The 22,304-nt window shown below is 45.9% G+C and overlaps 2 protein-coding genes across 3 annotated transcripts in view; one reads left to right on the forward strand and one right to left on the reverse strand.

Annotated features, from left to right (window-relative positions):
- The window catches only part of LOC8041958 (rab proteins geranylgeranyltransferase component A), a 33,999-nt gene extending 30,023 nt beyond the window's left edge, over positions 1-3,976 (reverse strand). Inside the window, exons 1-3 of one of the 2 annotated variants that reach the window (XM_029983998.3) lie at positions 3,742-3,976; positions 1,812-1,878; positions 575-644 (exon numbers count right to left, since the gene is read on the reverse strand). In XM_029983998.3, coding sequence (XP_029839858.2) covers positions 575-644; positions 1,812-1,878; positions 3,742-3,787 — 183 coding nt within the window. In that variant the 5' untranslated portion in view covers positions 3,788-3,976. The remainder of the gene's footprint in view (positions 1-574; positions 645-1,811; positions 1,879-3,741) is intronic. The other variant, XM_029983999.3, reaches the window with a different exon arrangement.
- A 223-nt stretch (positions 3,977-4,199) lies between these two features.
- LOC8041957 (centrosome-associated protein CEP250) overlaps positions 4,200-22,304 on the forward strand; it is a 30,200-nt gene continuing 12,095 nt past the window's right edge. Inside the window, exons 1-3 of the mRNA XM_040214455.2 lie at positions 4,200-4,927; positions 9,266-9,409; positions 11,382-11,458. Coding sequence (XP_040070389.1) covers positions 4,664-4,927; positions 9,266-9,409; positions 11,382-11,458 — 485 coding nt within the window. The 5' untranslated portion in view covers positions 4,200-4,663. The remainder of the gene's footprint in view (positions 4,928-9,265; positions 9,410-11,381; positions 11,459-22,304) is intronic.

Here is a 22,304-nt window from a genome sequence, read left to right on the forward strand (position 1 = left end):
TTCAAGTTGGCGTCATTTGGCACTATTTGTATACAACGTTTAGTCCACCACGTTCGCTTCAATACTAAACCTATCAGCAAAAACCCTTCATGCTCAGAGACCACAAGAATGGCAGACGGCCGCTCTTCTCGCGGTCGCACTCGAAAAACATGGACCACTAGAAGAACTAGCACTATCAAGATCTTTGCACTTTGCGATGGATGCGCAAGAATGCCTTGCCAGGGCCGCGCGGCAGGCCATAGCCTTCCGCTGCAGTTACACACAAGACAAAATTAAGTATAAAAATGGTGTTAATTTCGCATGCCAGTTTCAAAGCTTTTTCAAAAAAAAAAAAATTTTGTTTTTACCCCTTGGGGCTTGTTTTCTGCAAAATTCAAAATGTTGTTAAAAAAAAAATTATAGCAAAAATATATTGGAAAGGTACCTTTACATCACCAATAACACATACAATCTTTTTAGACCAAATTTGTGAGGGCTGAAGTTAGGCCTGGTTCATTTGGCATGAAATTTAGCTTTGCAATGAAAACATCATGGTTCCTCTCCTTCTCGAAAACCATGTATTGCTAGCACTTACCCGATTAAACATCCACTCCCGTAGACTTGTGAAGTTGTAGCTCGCCCAGAGACTGCCATAATGAGCTTCCCTGAAGAATACAACGTTTTAAAACTTTTATTTCCATGGATTGGACACAGAATGACAACACAGAACCTTTTAAAAGGAATATAATGCTGCAAATAATCAAATCCTCACACTTAGTGTCTGGGGAACTTACACTACTTCTATCTATCGACAAATTTATATAATGCACATGTGCAAATAAACAATATAGATCAGATTTTAAAAATAATAGCATCTTGCAACTAATCTAGGACTGTTTTCAAATGGTTTACAGAGTTTGGTATTATACTAAGTAATTAAGAGAAAGCCATTAGAGAGTGTTAGCAGGTCATTCCACTACCTCCAATAACTCCCGACAACAATACGATGCGTGAGCAAAGGCGTTGGTGCAGTATTGGTTATTGTTGTCGGTATAATTGGAGAGATCTACTAAAACACCCTATTTGTGTCACAGCCAGTAGTTTAGAGCAGGGGTGGTCTTTCGATCGTCCCGTAGCTGGCCGTGGGCCTTCCATTGAAGCCCAGCCCACAGTCCGCTCCCAGCAAGCCCACTGCTACAAGCACAAAAATAAGCGCGCAAATAAACGCCGCAGGACTGCACACCAACCGCAAACCGAAGATACCAGAAAAAAACTAGAAAAAGCTGCCACTGTGATGTGTTCTCTCATTTATATTATCCGTTAGCCATTGTCCTCCCCAGCATCACTCTGTCTCACATCTGAGTAACTATGCATGTTAAAATTCCCTCGTGTTTCCATGTATATTGTGCTTAGTGTCCCGTGTCACACATGTTGCATATTCCCCTAAGCGAACTTGCCAAAGTTCCCATGCACTTTGATTTAGGCCTGGCGAGTTTACTGGGTCCCAATTATTGTGTAATGTCATAATTACATAAATACTGATTTTAAAAATAAAATATGTTTCTTTAACCAGCTCAGATTTTTTTTTTTTAATTTTTACTTTAACTTTTAGTTGTGTATTCATATGCTTATCTAGGATTATGCATCTAGTTTTTCTTTATTTATATTTGCTTATTTATTTTTCGACAGGCACCTTAGCCAAAAAGTTTGGAGACCCCTGGTTTAAAGGACATTGTGCACCACCTTCTCCATAGTAACTGAAACTTTTTCTTTTGTGCAAATGAACAATCATTGATTTGCAGAAGCCCCTCCAATGATGAAATACTGCATACTTGTCCAAATGAAGAACTCGTTGACCGATCCTGGCTATGGCTGCTGCAACGATGGACTCCGGCATGCCTGGAAACATTAGCAAAAGATGGATGGTGACGCGATTACTCGCAAGTGCCAAACAGTTGGCACATACTCAATTAAGTGTTTTCACCGACGTAATTTCGTACACCATTTTGTAGTGACGAGCTCTCTGGTGTGTGCCAAAGGCGAGCATTCCAAAAATTCGACTCCTCGTACGACATAGTGCTCAAAAGCTTGTCTCACCATGCCGACATCTCCTCAAGAGGTTGAAACATAATACCTCTAAATAGATAAATATGTTTGAAAAAAACAGAATTGACGTCATGTGAAAACACCCTATACACCGACGTGTGGCGCATGCTCAGGAGGGGTGTTGGCAAAAACGACTGCTCTCGCCGTGTTTTCCCCATTGCAAGGCGGGCTGTACATTCGCTAACCCAAGATGCTGCAGTGTTTCTGGCTTTTTTTTTTTTTTTGTTGTATTTTGTTATTTGTTACGTCCGACTATTGGCGCTCGCTGCCAGAGCCCAAGCAGCAGCAATATAGCTAGAAACCATGCATTGATGACATTGCCTTCAAGGTTCCCTATGCTGCGAGCTTGAATGTTGGCACTCCGGTGCCAAGTCGGCCAAGTTGTTACCGCCAACCTCGATGGCGCACAACGTGCGCCAACGTCTACCGGGTGTTTTCGCCGAGCTAATTTACGGCCGACACGGTGCACACGTATGAATCTCTCAAGGCCTGCAACACTTTGAGTCTGGTAAGAATTGGTTGAGCACTATACGTGCGAATATATCGGGAGTCGTTCGTGTCGGAAATTTAACTGCCCTTTTTTACGTCACAGGCTCGATACGAAACTGTGAGCTCTTGACAGCTCAAGGCGCCGCATTATAAGTCGTCCGAGCCGCGAAGCTGCCGCGACGCAGTACACCCCACGACGCCTGAGTGTAGCGATCAACGGAGGAACACTAAACGGCAACTTGTGTGCAAACACCGTAGGAACGAAGTCCGGGTAGTCTGGATCAGACGACAGTTTCCCTAAGCATATCAGTGCCTCAGTGCTCGGAACAAAGATTGCAGAAGCTCTGCAGTTACCTTCAACGAGGGCTTGTCACACAATCGGTCGTCCGTGCAAGGTGACCATTTTTTTTCGACCCATGCATATGATCCATTTTCTGCTTCTGTCAGCGCCCGCCAGAAACTTGTGGAAGCTTATTCCACTGCTTCCGCAGTACCTTTTGGCACAACAAACAGCCACGCAGCTTCGCGGCATGCCGAAATGCTGCGTCGCACATGCGAAGTGCCCGCCACCCTTTTGTTGTCGTGAGGTGTCGGCGTATGCGAAAGGCGAGTATTCTGAAGATTCACATTACACCCTCGAATCGGTAGTGCACAAAAGCTTACAAATTTCATCAAACCTTTTTTTTTTCTTCTCTTTTTAAACTTTTTTTTGTTTACTCACTCTAACAACAAACGAACTACTACAGTTGAACTGCAGCGGATGCCTTGAGTCATCCCAGTCAACCCGGCGCTGTGTTTTCACGTGACTATGCACCCCACGCTTCGCCGCGTCCCTCCGGAACACCATGTGACACTCGCACGGTGTTAGATCGGCTCCGATGGCTCGTAACGTCCACCGTGGTCCAACGTGAGGTGAAACAAAACACCACGCGAAGCACAATCGCGCAGAAGTGTCACATCGCACCCCGCGTTACGATGAAGACTTTCTGCCGTCATCAACGAAGCTCGAATTCTGCAACCTGTCGCCGCAAGAACTGGCTAGTAAACAGCGAATACCAAAACCGAGTGTAGGTAGAAAGATCGTGCGCCACAGAAACGGGAACTTCGCATGTATTCGAAGGCTGATCGAAGGGTAGGAGCGAAGCTCACGTATGTGTGTGTGCATACCTGTTCCGACGACGATTACGTCGTGATCGACCGGCAGGTCGTCCATGGTTCTGCTTCCCTTAAATATTCCACTAACAAACGAGTATCACGAACATATTTCGAAACGTAACTGTACAGTGGGAAGTGATGACCGCCACCGCAAACTTCAGACGCGCTCACTTGATCCGAAAACGCACAAACACGCCTATTCCAGAACTGCTTGGCCCTGTGCCTAGCTTTTCTTGATGGATGGACAAGTGTATCTTTGCAAGATTTGGACGTTCGCTACGACATCTACTGAAATAAGATCTAGATATTGTCAACGTTCAAAAAAGTATCCGTATCAGTCACTCACTGTTAAATAAAAATTAAGTCTTAAGCGTAACGTCCTACAACAAAAGTTTATTTTTATTTTTATTTTTATTTGGAACTGGCGAGACTCGGTCTGCTTGGAGCCCTTGAAGCCGACACCACCGACAGGGTAGACAACAATGACCGAGGAAGGATGGCGCCTATTTCTAACAAATGTCGGCAGAGCGGTTCGCCCGTTTAAATTTATTTCATGTTCTTCGTAACGCACAACCGATTGTTTTTGAAGAGAAATCCGTGCAAGGTAGACTAACTTCTCCTTTGCTTAATATCCGGCAAGGAATTTTGAATCTAGGCTAGTGAACATGTTCAAGTTGGCAGATTTGGTAATTTTTTTCTCGGGAATTTTGTTGTGCAAAATCCTTTAGGATTTTCGTTGTGTTCTCTGCGTTTTCGGAGCAGTGACAAGGAGGACTATTGGTGTCTGCGCTTGCCAAGAAATGCGGAGCACTGAAGATTCGAGGGTTCGTTTCAACATCCAGTGCAGCTGAAAATGGATTCGATGTGACTACATAATATACCTGAGACACTGACTGACGAAGTGTTTCCCACGAGATTTAGGTACACAATCAGCATGTCGAACCGCGAAGATCCGGTCTCCACGGAGGACGAGAGCGATTTAAGAGCAGGCGAGTCGTCACCGCAACTCAGCAGTCCGAACGAAGCCGAAGGCCCGAGACCTGCCGCCGACTCGGGTTCCCCCGTTGTCCTCAACTTCAGCACGACCCCGGGGAGGCTGATGTATCCAAGCGTCGATGGAGAGTTCATGCTGCTCGAAACCGACTCCGAAGAGCAAATCGACAGTGTGCCACTTGGAGCGGGCCGCACACCCACCGAGGTACTAAGCATGTCGTCTATCCGCGTTATCAGGTTCGAACGTGCCTGCGACCTCGGGCAAAAGCAAACCAAATCTCGCCTTGGTCTAACCTAATACCGAATTCACACGGCAGCGCAAAGGTACTTTTGGCACAGGTACCTGTAGCAAAGGGAGCTAGAGATCGTAATCACACTGTGCATAAAGGTCCCTTTCGCTTAGGGAGGTCTGTGTTAAACGGAGCTCGCCAAGCTCCCTTTACAGCTACAGGGAGTAGCCTCGGACGTCGAACTAAAAATAAAAATCACAGATATATAAATATATCTTATTTAATGCATTATAACAAATTGGATATATATAAGTAGCAAATTATGAAGTGATTGTGAACACAAATAGGATGGAATATTTCATTAACGATGAACGCATACTCTAGCTACCAGGTAGCAGCGGTGGCACGTGGAAAACAATGTCTTCTACGAACCCGAACACGATGGACCACTGCGTGACTTTTTTCAAAGTTCTAGACAAGTCGTCCGACTCTGTCCCACCCAGGACCCTTTATCCTCGTCGTCGTCCATCCCTTTCGATGGAGTGACTAGCGTAACCATGAGACACCGACATGGTTTCGTTTTTGCAGTCACTATTTAGCTACTTTAGTGAAGAGTTCGTGCAAAAATGGAGCTACTAAACAGAAAAAGGTCGCCCCCTCGCAATGGACGCTCGTAAACGCAGATGATTTAGGACCAGTGTGGTGAGACAGGTCGGACATTCTAAAGCAAGACCATTAATCTCAATGACAATTGCTCGATCGCGCATCCCCGCTCTGCGAGTGCGGCCACTGGACGGCCATCTTGCATGCCGTTTTTTCTCGTTTTGCTAGCGTTGCAGGGGTTGGCGGCAGCGTGCTAAAGACACAATTTCTACTCGTTCGTCGTCATTTGCCGAAGACATTCTTTAAAGGGGCACTGACATATCAAACTCTTTTTTTTTTATTGTTTGAAACAATTGAAAACGATGCCTGGACATTACCCTCTTACCCTCAAGATTCGAAACTTGAAAATTTAGTATTTGTGAAGTAAGAAAACAATTTCCAAATGCCGAATTTGAAGTTCCCGCGCTATCTGCGGCACTGGAGTGACGTCAAATTTTGAGGGCTCCTGCAAGTTGAGTTTCTTTCACGCCTCCGCTTCGAAACGTGTCTTCACGACCCGAAGCGAGGAGGTGAGGAGCGGGAGAAAAGGGCGCCGGCATTGCGGAAACTACCGTACCGGGGAACCGGTTTCCTGCGTGAGTGCCGTGCTGCCTATCACTTCGAGCAGACGACGGTGCCCCGGCGGTGTCCCAACCGAAACTATGATACATAGACACCAAACCCAGTTGTTTTGACTGTTTGATGATTTCCTTTTAGAAGTCGGGCATCTAAAAAAGATCGCTTCGTTCGATTCCCCGACTCACCGATCACCCTCTGCTATGTGCGTCGAGCGCCACCATGTTTTCCGGGGGAGGATAAAAATTTAGGAGGCAGCATCACAACGAGCTCCGATTTTTGGTATTTAAAAAAGAAGGGCTGTAGTGAGTTCGCAATTGTGTTAAAAACATGTTTTACAATTGTAAGCAGTGAGAGAGTGCAGGCGAGCTGGTAATCAATCGACATTTTGTAAACCCTGAGATGGGGAACGATAAAAAAACGGACGAACACAACAAAATCGTTGTAAACCCATCTCAGGGTTTACAAGATGTTTTACAATAGCCGTTATTAAACGTTATAGAAATGTCGCCTACAAAGCTTCTAAATTTCATGATTTTTGACGTCAGAAATCAAAAGAAGCGAGGAGGTGAGGGCGGGAGAGAAAAACTGCAAAAATAAAAAGGCGCACGCGCGTAAGAAAGTCTTTTTTTTTTTGCTATGCATTCTTTTTTTGGTGTGTCTACGACTGTAACGTGCATCGTTTTAGACAATAAAAAATAAATACAACCTTTGGGTGTCAGTGCCCCTTTAACATCCTGTGTGAGGTGTGATACTTGCCGTTGAGAACACAGGGGAATTTTTACGAAAGCGCAGTGCCACAAGAAAAAGGCACAACTCGTTGAAAGCAAGTTTCACAGGTCTCGTGGCGTGTTCAAAGCTTCCTTGGCACGCCAAAGTGCCTTTGTGACGCCACTGAATAGATTATAGATTAGCCAAGAACAACTTAAGTTATACAAGATTTGAGTTTGAAACGTAAATTACGTTGACTTCAAATGTGATATCAAAGCAAGAGGGTGGCGCCTAATTTTTTTCAATAAACATGCATTAAAACTTGTAGGGAACTTTATAGTGCTTGAATATTATGTTCTGGGATTCAATCCTATTTTCACTGCTCACTGGTGCTATCGTTTACTGGTACCCGAGTTGAAAATTTAAGTTTGGCTAAATAGTGAGGCGAGTTGCACCGCGTGTGCGTCCCTCCGGGCGACTTGAGGCATTGCACCGCGAAAGTGTGGAACGTCTGTTCATGTGCAGTGCGATGCCTCAAGTTGCTTGGCGGACCCAAGGTGTTGTGGCCCCCTATTCTAAACCTCTCCAATAACTGCCAATGTGCACATCAGGATGAGAACAACAAACTGACGGGCAAAAACGCTACGGTCATTGACAAGATGGGAGCAGCAAGGGGTCCTCGGGATTCCCTCCTCCGGTGCGAGCCTCCTACCTTTGATAACACTTTGGCACTCGTGACCTTTGGGCACGCACATGCAGACAGAGCACGTCGGAAGGCAGCCGGTGCATGCCGGTGATGGGGCATCCGAGAGAGAGGTGCCTCTCCCTTGTCTCGTCAATGACCACAGGCAGAAATGTGCCTTCGTAGTTTTACAGGTCTGTGCTGAAACATTACATCGTGTGGATACTTGCTACAGAAACCTTCCTCCAGAAATGCTCGGGATAGCTTGCCACTTCAGAATTTTATTAACCGAGAGACCCTTTCCGAAATTGAGTGATACGTAGTGACTCGAATAGCAGTTTGACCTTTGCCATATAATGGCGGTAATGAACATCTAGCATTATATTGGGCACCGTCACTTTCACAAGTCAGCGGCAATCGAGACTGGACAGTTCTTTTTGAATCTCTTTCAGTTTCGATGGTGAAAAATATAGAACTGGTGAGAACGAAGTGCCAGCCCATGTACCGTAATAGCCCGGTAGATGCCCCTCCCCTGAAAGATAACCCATCTCTATTTCTGGCATGAACTTATATTTCTTCAAAAACACTGAAAGGTAACCCTGTTTCAGTAAGTGCAGCTTCCTGGCCAAGGGTGACATCCGCAAAAAGGGGGTTAGTTAGCTAGGGCGGGAACTAAGGGAATATTGCCGACTGAAAAGGACATTGGTGTTTGCTTCATTGCCCCTTGCTGAGGTGCCAAATTTGGCAGATCACATAATCAAAAAATAGCATTTTTTCAACTTTTTTTGATTGCATAAAAAATTAGCCCTCTTCTTATTAAGGCGAAAGACTTGTATGTCTCATCGTTCAGTCGACCTTCAAAGTTATTGGGCAAAAACACATCGGCGAAACGAAAGGTACCAAACATGATTCAGAAACCCCAAGACCGCAGGTCTTGGGGTTTCTGAATCATGTTTGGTACACACACACTCAAAGTCATGTTTGGTACACCATGTTGGTACACACACACACACTCAAAGTCTCGGGTTTCTGCAGTCTCGGGGTTTTTGAATCATGTTTAATGTACACCAGCTTGTTTGCACCTTTGCATTCATTTTAAGGGTACCAAGGCGTTTACGTGACATCTGCAAATTTTAATATTCCTCCAAAAACACTTTCACCCTTGTTCCTCAACTGGCGCCGAACCAGCGAGCTTTTGCTCGGTAGTCCGACGCGGTACTCCTCTGCCACGGCGGAGGGGTACTGCCACATCCGTAAATGATGCGTCTGCCTTTAATGCTTCGGCATTTGGTTTTTTGCCTTCAAGGCATCGTGGGGTTATATAAGAGACCCTGTTAATTTTTTTTCTCTGAATTTTAGGTGGGCTATTTCTCAAAATATTCTGGTATACACTTTTATAAAATTTTAAGCGTAAAGGGGCATCAGAGCTGATCGTATGCCTCAAACGGATTGACTGGACCCAATTTAGAAATTAACGCTTGCACAGCTCATGTATTTATTTCATGTGCCACACTGTACTAAAGTTTCAAGTCTATGGACTTGGCATCATCTGTTTAAAAGCATCTTCAAAGTCTTGCTTCATCAGTAACCAAGAGATTGCCATTAGTAAGGCACAGATGCCATTTCTCGGATCATGATGGTGATCAAAGTGGCCAGACTGAATTTTGAAAAGGGTCTGGTGAACGAGGTGATTTGCTTGCAGGAAGATGAGATTGAAAGGATCTTGTGCCTACTGGAGGCGAAGTTCCTTGCCGACGAGCCAAGCCAACATCTCTTGAGAACGCTGCGTCGTCTGCTTCCCGAGTACAGGACTCGGCTGAACTTTTTGACGCAGAAGGTTGCTCAGGTAAGACCTAGAGGAGGCTGCCATCTTGTTACACTTACCTTGAAGAAACACTAACACATAAAAAAAGATAGTTCAATTCTTTCTTTCTTTTTTTTTTTTTTTGTTTGAAATGTTAGGTTAGGTTAGGTTAGGTTAGAGACAGGTTAAGACATTGTCAAAGTTTTTCCACACCATAGAGTTCTGTGTTCGCTGAGAAGAAAAAACAACACCACAGTGAAACTGGAAGATGAGCGTGTTGCTCCGTGACATCGCAGTGTGCGGCCTCTGTGATTGTGCGCTCAAACTTTCATGTATACTATTACTTTAAAAGTGAATTTCTGCCTTAGGTAGGCCAGAACTTCAGAAATATTTTCTGCACTCTTCCATCACTGCTCATGGTCTTAAAACAAAGGGTGAGGGCGGCAGAAGCCTAGTTCTCAACTGGTGACTTTTGTGACAATCGAAAACGAGCGTGTTGGTTGATAGATACAAAGACTTTAAAGTATAAAACAGCAAGGACGAGGACGGGAGCAGGACATCTTTCAAGAAAAGATGTCCTGTTCCCGTCCTTGTTCTCGCTGTTTTGTACTTTCAAGTTTTCATGGTGCAGAAAACAAAATTATATTTTGAGTTTTCAATATTTTTGGAGGGCAGTTGCATCCTCGTAGACAGTGTCTTAGTGAACATCCCAGCGAGCATAAAATATTACTTTGTCAGTGTGCTTTTTGTGGTAGCTCTTTTGTCTTCCCCTACGCTTTCCTGCCCAGCCTCTTTCATTCTTTTCAAACGGCAGCAGTCAGAACGATTTACAGCCTAACTGAAAAATATTTTGCAGGTCACCATTTTCTGGGCTGATTTTACGGTTTCCGAAATCCCTGGGGCACGGCATATTTTCAGTCTTTACGATTTCTTGCTTTCGGAAACAGAGGAGAGAAAGAGGGAAGCTGTAGAGAATGTTATGGACGTTACAAGGGCGTCTCCACAGGCTTAAAGTTTACCCACAAACTTCAAGACGGTCACTACATGCCGTTTTTGGATTTGCGGCTACAACCTACCGGACATCACGTGTGTTGGTTCTACAGCCCCCGATCTAAGAAGGAAATCTTCCCATACGACTCTGCACATTCTAAACTAGCGAAAAGAAATATTGCCATGGCCCTGTCTCCAGGCAGCACTGCAAGGGTCTTGCCATCATGTCGTGCTTGACAGCTTTCAAACGCAGGCCATGCGACTTCAAGAGAGGGGAGGGGGTTCCAATGTCAGTTTTGCTCGGAGTGTCTCAAACTCTCCTGAAAAAGTTGATGTCGGGACCTAAAAGAAAAGCCTAGACAAAGACACCAAGTGATTCCATACTTGCATAAGAAATCACACAATCTAAAAAAAGTAGAAAACTGTTTTGATGCGCCGTGGGTGTTCTCGGCGTCTTGCAAGTGAGCACAATTATGCCCGCGCATAAATCAGGCAAATCGGGAAAACGGCAACGGGCTTTCATGCATTGTCAAACACGCAAAGAAGTTTGTGGACTGCGCAATGGGCGTCATATACAAAATCTTGTTGCCATGTGACTGAGTTTATACAGGGCAGTCAGGACAATGTGTTAATGAAAGAATGCGTGAGCATGCCCTTGCTTTGCATGACCGGAGGTCACTTGTATGTGCACTATAGATATTGCCTGTGTCACCTCATTTTTAAAGACACCTTAATCATTGGCGCAATAGAAAAAGCAGGCGCGAGGCACTGCGTAAGCCAGCCGTCAATTTACCTTCATAGAAAAGAGGGATTTTATCGATGCCTGGTGAGCAGCATGTCGTCAATGTACAGTGTTGTTTGATTCTACGGTGGTCTCTTGTTCGAGCAGTTCTTTCAATAAATGTTCGCTCGATAGTTCAGCGCTCTTCCCGTGTGCTCCTTTCTTTGTCCCTGTCTTTTTGCGCGTTGCTTTTAATTTATTAAGGCTACGAGACGTTAACACCCCACCTCTTTCTTGTCTCAGCTTGAAGAACAAGTGAAATCGGATCGCCAGGAGAGTTTGCGGAAACAGGAAGTTCTCCTCGAGCAACACAGCCAAAGGTACCTTGTTAGGTTATCCGCAAAGGTTATCTCCTTGCCTTCCCAAATGGCTGCCTGCTTTATGACAGTCATAGGGACCATGAAACAATTTGGAGACTTTCGACGAACAGTGCTTGGCATAAAACTTTGACAGTCAGTGATTGCCATTACATGGGTCGGTTTTCATTTTGTGTCCCGATTTGAGTGCAAAAGATAAAGAAAGTCCTATTTTAAGCTTCTAAAGCTGTCCGGTTGGGAAGTAGTCCACTGTTATTCTGCAGATCAGCCAGTCTCGGCAGAAACAAATCTTCTGGCTACAAGCTCCTATGTTTTAGCAGATTCCTTCAATATGCTGCTGGTCACTACTAAACGTTTCCGGAAGACCATGGGAGGGCTTGGTACGGAACCACGTGCGGCACTACCGTCGACAAGGAGTTTGGAGCCGCCAATCTTGCCAGAACCGCTGGAAGTCTGGCAACCAGAAAGTGCCATCAGGATTTTGAATCCACTCTGAACGAGCCACAAATAGATGGCGGTGACGCGTCGTCGCACTGACAGCCTTTCTCGTTAATGTAAGCATCTTCAGCTCTATACACTTTGTCAACTGGGCCAGGGTGCTGAAGCACGGCAGGAAGCTGCTCTGCTCCAGAAGCTCCATACTGTCAGGACAGGGGGGTGAACAAAGGAGGGAGGTGGAAAGGTCTCAAGCACCTGTGCGGTCTGCACCTCGGGCACGATAGCAGCAAGCCAAGGTGCTGAAATGACTCGGCGGGCGAGCGGCATAAACGACATCGGAAGCAATCTGGTGCCAGAATTCAGCAAGGCCAGATCCCCTGAAATCATTAGGAGCAAAATAATGCAACAAAACTTACCGACAGATTTAAGTGCAGCCATAAGCCTCAACATAGCGAAATCACCAAAGTGAAAATAATGCATATTAAAAACAATATATACCGTAATATCCCGAGTCATCGCCCATCCCCGAGCCATCGCCCACCCCATTTTTTGGGCCAATATCGATTTCCGAAAAAACAACGAGTCATCGCCCACCCCTTCAAATACCCCAGCGCGGACTCTGCGATCCGCGAACACTCATCCTACCCGAATGACGCGGCCGCGGACCTTACAGTTGGAGGACGTCGGTGACAAAGTAAAACGAAGGAGGGAAAGACACTTTTTTTTGTTTACGCATTTCCTCCGTGAGCGACCCCAAAGTGGTCGTGTATCCGTGCGAAAAGAAAACGATGGAGATAACAAAATAAGAGTTTGTTAATGTAACCGCAGAGTGTTAGGTCAAAGTCTGTCTCCCCCGAAGTAAGGTCACCGCGAACCCGCTCCTTCTTCCCGCCCGTCGCGACCGCGGTTGTGCAATATTTTAGGCAAAGCCAACGCGTAAATAAAGCTTTGCTGGAACGCCCTACACAGACGTTTGTAGAGCGTCCCAACCGTGCATTGATAGCCCGCCGTGCACGGATGCACGTATGTACCCACGAAACAAGAAAGTTGCGCAAGAGCTTGCAATTGACAAGGCGCCCGACTTGGCCCGACGCCAAAGTATTTGCCAACGCGACCGCCGGCTTTCCCGCTTTCCCAGCATTGCTCTTGGTCGCTTCCAGGGTTGCCAGGTAGGTTTAGCTCAAACCGCCAAAATGCCAAACGGTGTAGCCCAAAAGTAGCCAAATGCAAAAAATTTGTATAGCCAAAAAGTAGCCAAAATCCAGCTGAGTGTCAGGGTCCACAAAATTCAAAATTATGCTCTCGCAAGTAGGAACTGGAGCCGGAACTGCATCTGCATATATTGTGTAGAAGAAGCTTTATAAGAACAGCAACATCTTGAAATGTATATGAGACATTTTATTGGAAAAACGCACACAAAAAAGTATCGGCATTTTTAAGTATTGACACACGTTTGTACAGTCACATAGAGTTAACAATCGCTCGTGCAGGGCTGGCTGACCTCATACATCAGTTACGAGTTGAAGCGCACAAAAAATTCTTCTGTGGGCTTGAAGTCCTTGCAGCACTCTTTCTTCCCAAGGAATGCGAACTTCACAAACAGGATGCTTTCCAGGGTCGAATGGGACATTCTGTTTCTGAGGTCCGACTTCGTGAGGGACACCTAACTAAGCACCCTCTCAACGGCGGCATTTGACAAGGGTAGTGTCAAAAGCGCGGTGCCAAGCGCAGAGAACAATGGGAACATGGCTGCCCCGGAGCTGTTTCTTGCCTCCCTTACATTTTTCCAAGATAGCTCTAAACAATCATCAGACAGATCTCTGATATTCGTCTGGAGAAGCCTGTACTCGGACTCCATGGCCGAGATCACCGAAGTCTGTATAAAAGGCGAAAACGCTTTGTAAAAACTGTCAAAAGAAAACTGTGTGATGCTGCCATGCTTGAGAAACAACAAATCGTTGAGAAGCTACATGTTCGCAGGGAGGCGTTTCATCACACTTTTGATACACGCAATCACAAACCTCCGACATACTTCCAAGAGCGCAATTCTGTCCTTCTCGCAAAGCGAGGACTGTTCAAGAGTATTCAGAAAAAACACTTCCGAAGCCACATGCACGTACATGAAGCACATTCGTTTCCCAGTCCGCGCATTCGGGTGATGCGTAATTCGGCATGATTACTCGTTTCATCAATATCGAAGAGTTGCCCTTGCACGGCTTTGACCTAGATGTAGCCTCCCAATCCACCTTTTTCCTAGGAAATGGTAGGGTGATGAAAAGAAAGGTCAGGGAGGAGGATGCAGGGGCAAGGTCCTTCTTTGTGTGAACTTGGAGGCATAAGATAAGCGACAATGAATACAGAAGCGATGCCATTAGAACTGAATCTAGGTCCTGACGTCATGCCTATGCATCTTCACAGAAAACCCTGAAAGCAGGAATCCGTAAAAAATGGACTGTTGATTTGTGTCCATCCTAAAGTGTCTTTTATCTCTCTACCCTAAAGCAAGCACAAGAAAAATAAATAATAGAGACCTCTGTGTCTTCGTGTCCCCTTATATTGCCCGCAGTCTCAATGTTTGTCATGTTGAATTATTTTTCTCCGTCATGATATGAAATAGCCCAAAAATAGCCACATAGCCAACCGCCACATTTTGACGCCAAATAAAAAAAGAAGTAGCCCAATTTGGCTATTAATAGCCCAATCTGGTAACCCTGGTCGCTTCTTTGGTCCGCTCGCTCGCTCGTTGCGCCTGGTCGGTTTTTCTATTTTCTTGTAAACTTTTCTTTCTTTTTTTTTTTTTTTACTAACTAGGAGAACATAGTGGTGACATTCTTTCACGGAACAAACGGCCGCGCTATATGCAGACCGGCGGTGTTTCTAGCGCGTATGCAAGCAACGGACTTCGCTATAGTAAAATATTCTTTCGTGAACATTTTTTTTCTATAAAACAATGAAACTAAATCGAGTTTTGAGTTTGATGTATCTCCTGCATCAGCGCTAGATACGCAGAGAAAAATAGGCGTTTTTTTCCGCTTTTTTCAAGTGTTTGTGCTCACCCACCGAGACATGGCCCACCCCACTTTTTTAATGAATTTCAGGCGGTAGGGGGGTGGGCGATGACTCGGGATATTACGCTATATATATATTCTGTGGGGACTTTCTCTCATAACAGGAGCACTAAGGAATGCGGCTCAGGCGATCGGCATTGGCATGATCTTTGCCTTGTGCCGCACCGTGAAAGTAAATTGCTGGAGTGCCAAACTCCACCTCATTAAACAACCATTTTTGTTTGACATCTGATTTAGCCACAACGAGAGGGTAGTGGTCAGTCTCGAAAATAAACGAAGATCCTTTCAGATAGCTTGAGAGTTTTTCGATAGCCCATGCTGTACAAGCACACCCTTTTTCTACTGTGCTGTATGCCCGTTCACGTAGCCGCCTTGGTGGCTCCGAGGCGAGAGCGCCGGCCTACGGATCCCCAGGTGGCAGGTTCGAATCCCGACCAAGGTGCCCGCAATCTGACGGAGGCTTATTGCGGAGAAGGCGCCGTGTAACCGAGCTTTCGGTTGCACGTCAAAAGATCTCCAGGTGGTCGAAATTAATCCTCAGTCCTCCGCTGGGGCGTGCCAGATGCCCGTCGTAGGTTTGGCACGTAAAACCCCCAAATTTGACTTTTTTATGCCCGTTCACGTGTTGTTGGTTTTCTGCTGGCGCATACAACGGGATGTTCCTCGTCCTTCTCGTTCACCTGACTGAGGACTTCGCCCAAACCACGGTCGCTCGCATCACACCGCACTATGAAGGTGCACATGTGGTCCGGTGAAGCGAGCGCAGGATCGCTCGCTAAAAGCTCCTTGATCCTAAGAAAGGCGTTCTTACGTTCCTCGGTCTGGCGCACAACATTTGGCTCTGCCTCGTGAAGAGCGTCTGCGAGTGGGATCGCGACATGCGCAAAATTAGAAATGTGATTTCGGTAATAGTTGGGCTAAACCGATGAAAGAACACAAGTTTGTCTTTGTTTCCGGCAAAGGAAAATTCTTTAAGGCCATAACTTTTATTTCGGACGGTTGTTGTTTCCCTTGGCCCACAACATCACCCAAATACTGAACCTCAGCATTGGCGAGATGACATTTGGCCATTTTCAGAGTTAATCCCGCTTTCTGTATCCTAGCAAACACTTCTCGTACATGCTGTAAGTGCTGCTCCCAGTTACTAAAAAAAATAGCCTCGTCATCGAGGTAGGGAACTGCGAAAGACTCGGCACCCTTGAGCTTTTTAGCTTGGAAAAAACAAAGGACGCATTCTTCAGTTCAAAAGAAGGGACACGCAGGTGGAACGTTCCGAGAGGGGTAATGAAAGCTGCCAGCTTACTAGCGTTCTCCGTGAGAAGCACTTGCCGATAACCTCGCACAAGGTCTAGCAATGACTTGTACCGCGCCGCCGACATTTCTTCAAGCAGTGCTTCAACATTCGGAGGGGGAACACTTTTGTCTTAGTTATCGCGTTGAGTTTGCAGTAGTCTATGCATGGTCGCAATTCTTTACTGGCGCTCTCGACAATGAACATCGGAGAGATGTAATCACTTTCCCCTGGCACAGTTATTCCTAAATCCAGCAGGTTTTGGACGGAATCATTCAACCGCCTTTTATGACGAGGTGAAAGTCTGCACACTCTTGCACGGAAAGGTTGATCAGAGGTCAACTCAATGTCATGTTCTAACAGGCTAGTTCTACCTGGACGTGGGCTAAACAAGGCCTTGTACGAGTCTAGCACCTGTTTTAATTCATTTTTTTTTGCTGTGCCTTCAACCGTACACCTTCAATTGTCTCCTTTAGTAACTTCTGTAGAAGCAAGCATGGGGACGGCAGTGGTGGGATATGGATGGCAACTAACAAAGCGTAACAAAGCCCACGTGAAATGCACTTCATTACCGAGTGAAACTTCTCCACAGAATTGCTCTGCGGATCGTACACGAAGCTGTGGTGGATGGCTATGTGACATTTCTGTGATAATGTTCCGGTCAGTGCACAGGTGAAGACTGAATCCTGATCACATTGGATCTCGCTAGGAAATCCCACTCTCGAAAAGACGCCAAGCAGCGCGGGGACACTACCCAAGTGGGTCAACTTTTGAACCTATAGCCTAATATGAATGAAATTCACGCTATATACTGGCAGTTGCAAGGCAAAATGCAGTGCAAAGTTTCATCTATGCCCATGAATTGTTTAATAAATTATAGTTGTTTTTATCAGGAACACACCTACTTTGCTTAGGAAAACTATCGTTAGGAAACTAATGTAATACCTAATATTTTTCTACTCTAGATCTGCAGCAGAATGCCTGGAGAGTGCAACTGTGGAAACAAAAATAAAACAAATAATTTTTTTTATGCTAAACATTGCTGTGAAAAATGTAATAAACTTTTGCCTTTTATGTCGTCAACAACATCTTGACATCTTTTATAAAAGACATCAACAAAGTAAAAAAAACAATAACATAGTCGCATTGCCCTTAAAATTCCAGTTAGGAAAAGCAATGAGTGAGTCTTTGCTCTTGTCCCATTAACAAACAATAGTTTTCCAAAAGTGCAATTTGTGTCAAAAAGTGGAACGGAGAAAAATGCATTCAAAGTGCTCCAACCCCTACCTTTTCTTTAGCATCGGTGGACCGAAAATAGTTTATAAAGAATTCACTATGCAGCGTAAACTAATGAAACCTTTTGGGAATACTCTCTAGATGTTGGTGGATGTAAATATGAGATTTTTCAAAATCAACTTTTTTTTCCGAAATTTTTTTTTTCTCGGTAGTGTCCCCCCTTAACGACCGTTGTAGAACTTAGCTCGGATAAAACGACTGCTTCCAGGAACTTTGTTGCAAGACAAAGTAACGTCGGCAAGTACTTGTTTCCTGCTGCAGTGTTTGGTGACAAGCCAACAATGTCTACCACCAACCTACGAAATGGTTCCCCAATTATGGATACCTGAACCAAAAGTGCCTTGACCTTCTCATTTGGTCGACCTGTCCTTTGGCAAACATTGCACGAGCGTACCAAGTTCTCAGAGTCTTTGTAGCACATTGGCCAGTAGTAGTCGTTTAGCAACCTGTTGTTGGTTTTTGTTTATTCTGAAATGATCAGCCCGACTGTCACTGTGAACCAAGCCCAAAAGCGCTGTACGATACTTCTGCGGCACTACCAGCTGTTCGAAAGATGGACCTTGCTTCTTCTTGAACGTTCAGTACAAAAGACCGTCTTTCATAACAAAAGAAATGCCTCCTTTCCCTTTACATTGTTTTTTCCCGGGATGATTGCAGTGACAAATCTTCTGCCTGCTCCTTTCTCAGTGTGTGTTTACCAACCCTCACCAAAAGCTGAAGGTTTTTGCTGACGGGTTATCAGCTCTCGTTTTGATTGCGAAGTTGCGGTTTTATTATCTTCAAGCTCTGGTTCAGACACGGACGGAACGGCGGTGACTGTCTCGCTCATGTCATTTTCTTCTGATACCGCGACAGCATCAGTCATGGTAGCCTCCTGCATTCGCTTGGTGTGCGCCCTTGTTACCACCATGATGGGTTTTATGTCTTGCTCCATTCCCGTATTTTGTAGTCCCCGCGTCGGCTTGTCAGAAAAAATGTTAGGAATTCTCCAATGGAGTTTATAGGAAGTGGCGGCTTCCGTATGGAACTTCCCGAAGGCGTCTTCCATTTCGACTTTGGCTACAGGCAAGCACTTTGTCTCTGGTTCGAGTGCCTGCCGCGCCCACACACACAAACCTGTGAAATGTTCTGGCTGGATGAATGACGGGGGAATGACATAGAAAGTTGCACCTGTGTCTTGCAACCCTTTGCAGCTGATGCCAATTACAATCATGTCGTATGTGTACAGCAGAAGCAAGTCACTCTCTTCTGTTAGCAGATTAACAGACACACTTGCTCGCCGGCGGCTCGCTGCCATGTGCCCTGGCTGTTGGCACTTATAGCAAAATAACGGACTCTTTTCTTTGAACTTTTTGGCTCCTCCTTCTTGGCCGTTTGGGGCTGCGCTGCCTTCTTGGACGCGTTTGCCATGCTTGTTTCCTTTGAGCCTTTTTGAAACTTTCTGTACGGTCTGGAAGGTTTGTTTTGCAGTTCCTACAAACTATCCACCCTACGGGAGCATTACTTGTCAGCTAGATTAGCTGCCATTTGCAGAGTGGTTACATTTGGCGTATCCAGAAACCACAGGCGCATTGGTTCCGAAAGAGTTTGGTAGAACTGTTCAAGTGAAATCGGCTGAATGACACTCTGTTTATCCTCATAGACTTTTGCACTTTTCAGCCATTCTTAAGAAAGCTCATGGCTTTGTACGCAAACTCGGAGTACGACTCCCTTGCTGACGCCTTGTTTTACGAAACTTCAGTCTTAAGGCTTCTCTGGACAAACTACCCACATCTTTGCACTAAGCTGAAGTTTCACCTTGTCATAGTCACGCGCCTCTTCGACAGTCATTCGTGCGATGATGTCCGCAGCCTCGTTTTCGGCGCAACGTCAGGAGCCGTTGCGACTAAGTGTCCTTTCCAAACCCTGCACTTGCACACTTCCTTTCGAAGTTGATGAGGTACAAGATGATGCCATTGCTAATGGAAAATGTCTGCATAAAACGAAACATGTCGAAGTTTTCGCAGCATGTGGCTACCTCAGATGCAGCATCACAGCACTTCGAGTTTGTGAAGTTGGAAATCTTTTAGCCTCAACTCAATTTCACACTCTTTCAATTGAAGAGATACCACCTTCCAGCATTCCTCTATTTCATTGTCTGCTGCCCCGCATTTGGATATTGCTTTAAAACTTTCTTGCTTGTGCATTGCTTTCTGGCCGGTTACGCCTAGCTCTTCAGCCAGCATAACGAGGTTGGGTTTAGTTAACAACGTGAGATTCATGACTGCCTGGTCTTTGAAACGTCAAAGATCACACTACTACCAATTTCAATCAGCTAAGGCTCCCGGTGATAGCAAGGAAATCGTGCTCTCACAAAATCGGGCACCAGGCCGCCGTCGACATGCGTTCCATAACGCCGCCACCGCTGCCACCAGCTGTTACGTTTCCGGCAGTTCGACGACAGAACGGCTACCGAGAAAAAGACAGACTCTTTGCTGCTGGAAGACAACGTTCATTTATTGCAAAAGTAATCTGGCTTTTAAGGACCCTGTAGCCAACCGGGACCGGGCAAAAAAGAAATACAGTCCTATGCTGCTCTAGATAATCTTATCGGGAAGCCAAGGAAAATGCATAGCGTAGCACAGCGCTGCAATTGTTACAGCACCTCTGGTAGACGTGGTTGGCCTCGCCGCACTGGTACAGTCGAATCTCGTTAATTCAAACTTGAGGGGGACCAAAAATTTGTTTGAACAAAGTAAAGTTTGAATTACTGGGAGTTTTGTCCCATAGAAATGCATAGGATGGGACCAGCATGTTACTGTATTTATTCGAATATAGGTCGACCTTTTTTTTCGGAAATGTAGTCAAAAATTAAGGGTCGACCTATAATCGTGACCAAAGAATTTCGACCTAATTCGCGACCAAAATTTTAAACCCTACCGAGGGTATGGAGCTATCAATCACCTAGCCGGCGTCCCGGTAGAGCCACGCGGCTTCTTGCTTCAAAAAGCTTTTGATGCACAAAAACAACCGAACAGCAGCAGCCGACAGCCCGTGTCCGCCGGCTACGGCTCTCGCGCACATTCCTCGGGCGTCGAGTTTCGCCATCACGCCTGTAGCGTTCCCCTCGCTGGGTAGGGGGGAAGAGGAGGGAGAGGAACCTTGAGGAACGCGATGCGCCATGCACTTTGCACTTTGCCCTCCTATGCGCTCCATTCCTCTCTCCCTCGCAAACGCGCAAACAAAAACAAAACAAAAAAACGGAGGTACTTTTTTTTTTTTCGGTGGGTCGCGTGTTGCTTACGGGGTTGGAAGCGTTGCTCGTGTCTTTGTGTTTGATCTTTCGTCGCTCGCCCGTCTCAACCTTCTTTCGTTTCTTCTTGTCGTCATTCATTTTACAACGGTGTCAGTGAGGTTTTGTTGCCAATTTGCGAGGATGTCTACCAAGCTGACTAAGCTTTTTTGACATCGCCCTGTGATTTAGCTGAGAGTGCTGTAAATAAAGGTTTGTTTCTTTTGCCCTAACTTTCCCCTGTTCCTTAAAAAAAAAAAAAAAGAAGAAAGGTCGACCTATATTTGAATTATTTTTTTTTATTCTCGGTGGGCTCGATAAATAGGGGTCGACCTATTTTCGTGGTCGACCTATTTTCGGGTAAATACGGTAGTTTGAATTATCCAGAAGTTTGAATTAACGAGATTCGACTGTAACACAGCGGTTGTTGATCGGCCTAGCGCCACATATCCGTTTTACTAGGCGCTAGTTGTTCGAAGCGGACGAGCTGGAGTTGCCCTTCCCGACGTGGGAAAGTCTGTGGCATTGGTAGGTCACGTCGAGGCGGCGTCAAGTACTGCCGGGCAGCTGGCGTTGGTCTCCGAGCTACTACGGCGCAGGTCAGGGTGGGCTCTTCGGCCACTGCTACGCTGGCAGGAGCCTCCGGTTGGATTGCCCACTGAACTTCTTCGCGGACAACTTTGGCTATCGACAGCGAAGCCGGCTGGTTGGGAGCAGGCAGGTGCTCCACGAGCTCTTCCCGGACGACGTCACGAATGATCTCGCAAAGACCTAGCGCTAGACGGCCTGAGGCCGGCAACGCTGGATACTCGCTGGTAGCAACTGGCTCGCATGAGGATTCTTAACTTCTCTGTTGTTGCGTGAAGGTCGGCATGGGCACTCAGGCGCAGAACAACTTCCACGAAGCCAGTGATGCTCTGGTTGGGGCCCTGGGTTTTGGTTCTAAGTAGGTCTTCGGCTCTCTCTCGGCGAAGTTGGTTCACAAACGTCCCCTTCAGCTCGCCCCTAAAGAAGTCCCCTGATGTCAAAGAAGACTCATTACAGTCTAAGCTGAATAGTATAACAGACCTTGATTTTGACCAAGGTTTCGGTCTGTTGTAAGAGGAGTATGTTGTATGCAGATATGAAGTTGAGTCAATGATATGTAGAGTAAAACCAACCAAACTTCACAAATCAAAATGTTATATCCATATGTCTGTTGTAACCTGGTGTGTTGTGATGGGCTTAGACTGTATTTTTGTACCAGTGCCTGGCAGTCCCCTCCAGCGAGAAATAAAGGTTTTGCAGGCGTTGCTCATCGGTCCAGCTGTTGTGGCGGGCGACGTGTTCGTACTGATCAATCCAGTCTTCGATGTCTTCGTATTGTTTGCCACGGAACGGAGCTGCCGTCCATGGTGCGACGGGCAGGTAAACGATGGTAGAAGCGGCTGGGTTCTGCAACCGGTCGGCTATCGTCGTCTGCTTCGGCCTGGGCTTGTCCAGCAG

The sequence above is a fragment of the Ixodes scapularis genome, unplaced genomic scaffold, assembly GCF_016920785.2.
Source record: "Ixodes scapularis isolate PalLabHiFi unplaced genomic scaffold, ASM1692078v2 PGA_scaffold13__105_contigs__length_92229423, whole genome shotgun sequence".
NCBI classification, from domain to species: domain Eukaryota; kingdom Metazoa; phylum Arthropoda; class Arachnida; order Ixodida; family Ixodidae; genus Ixodes; species Ixodes scapularis.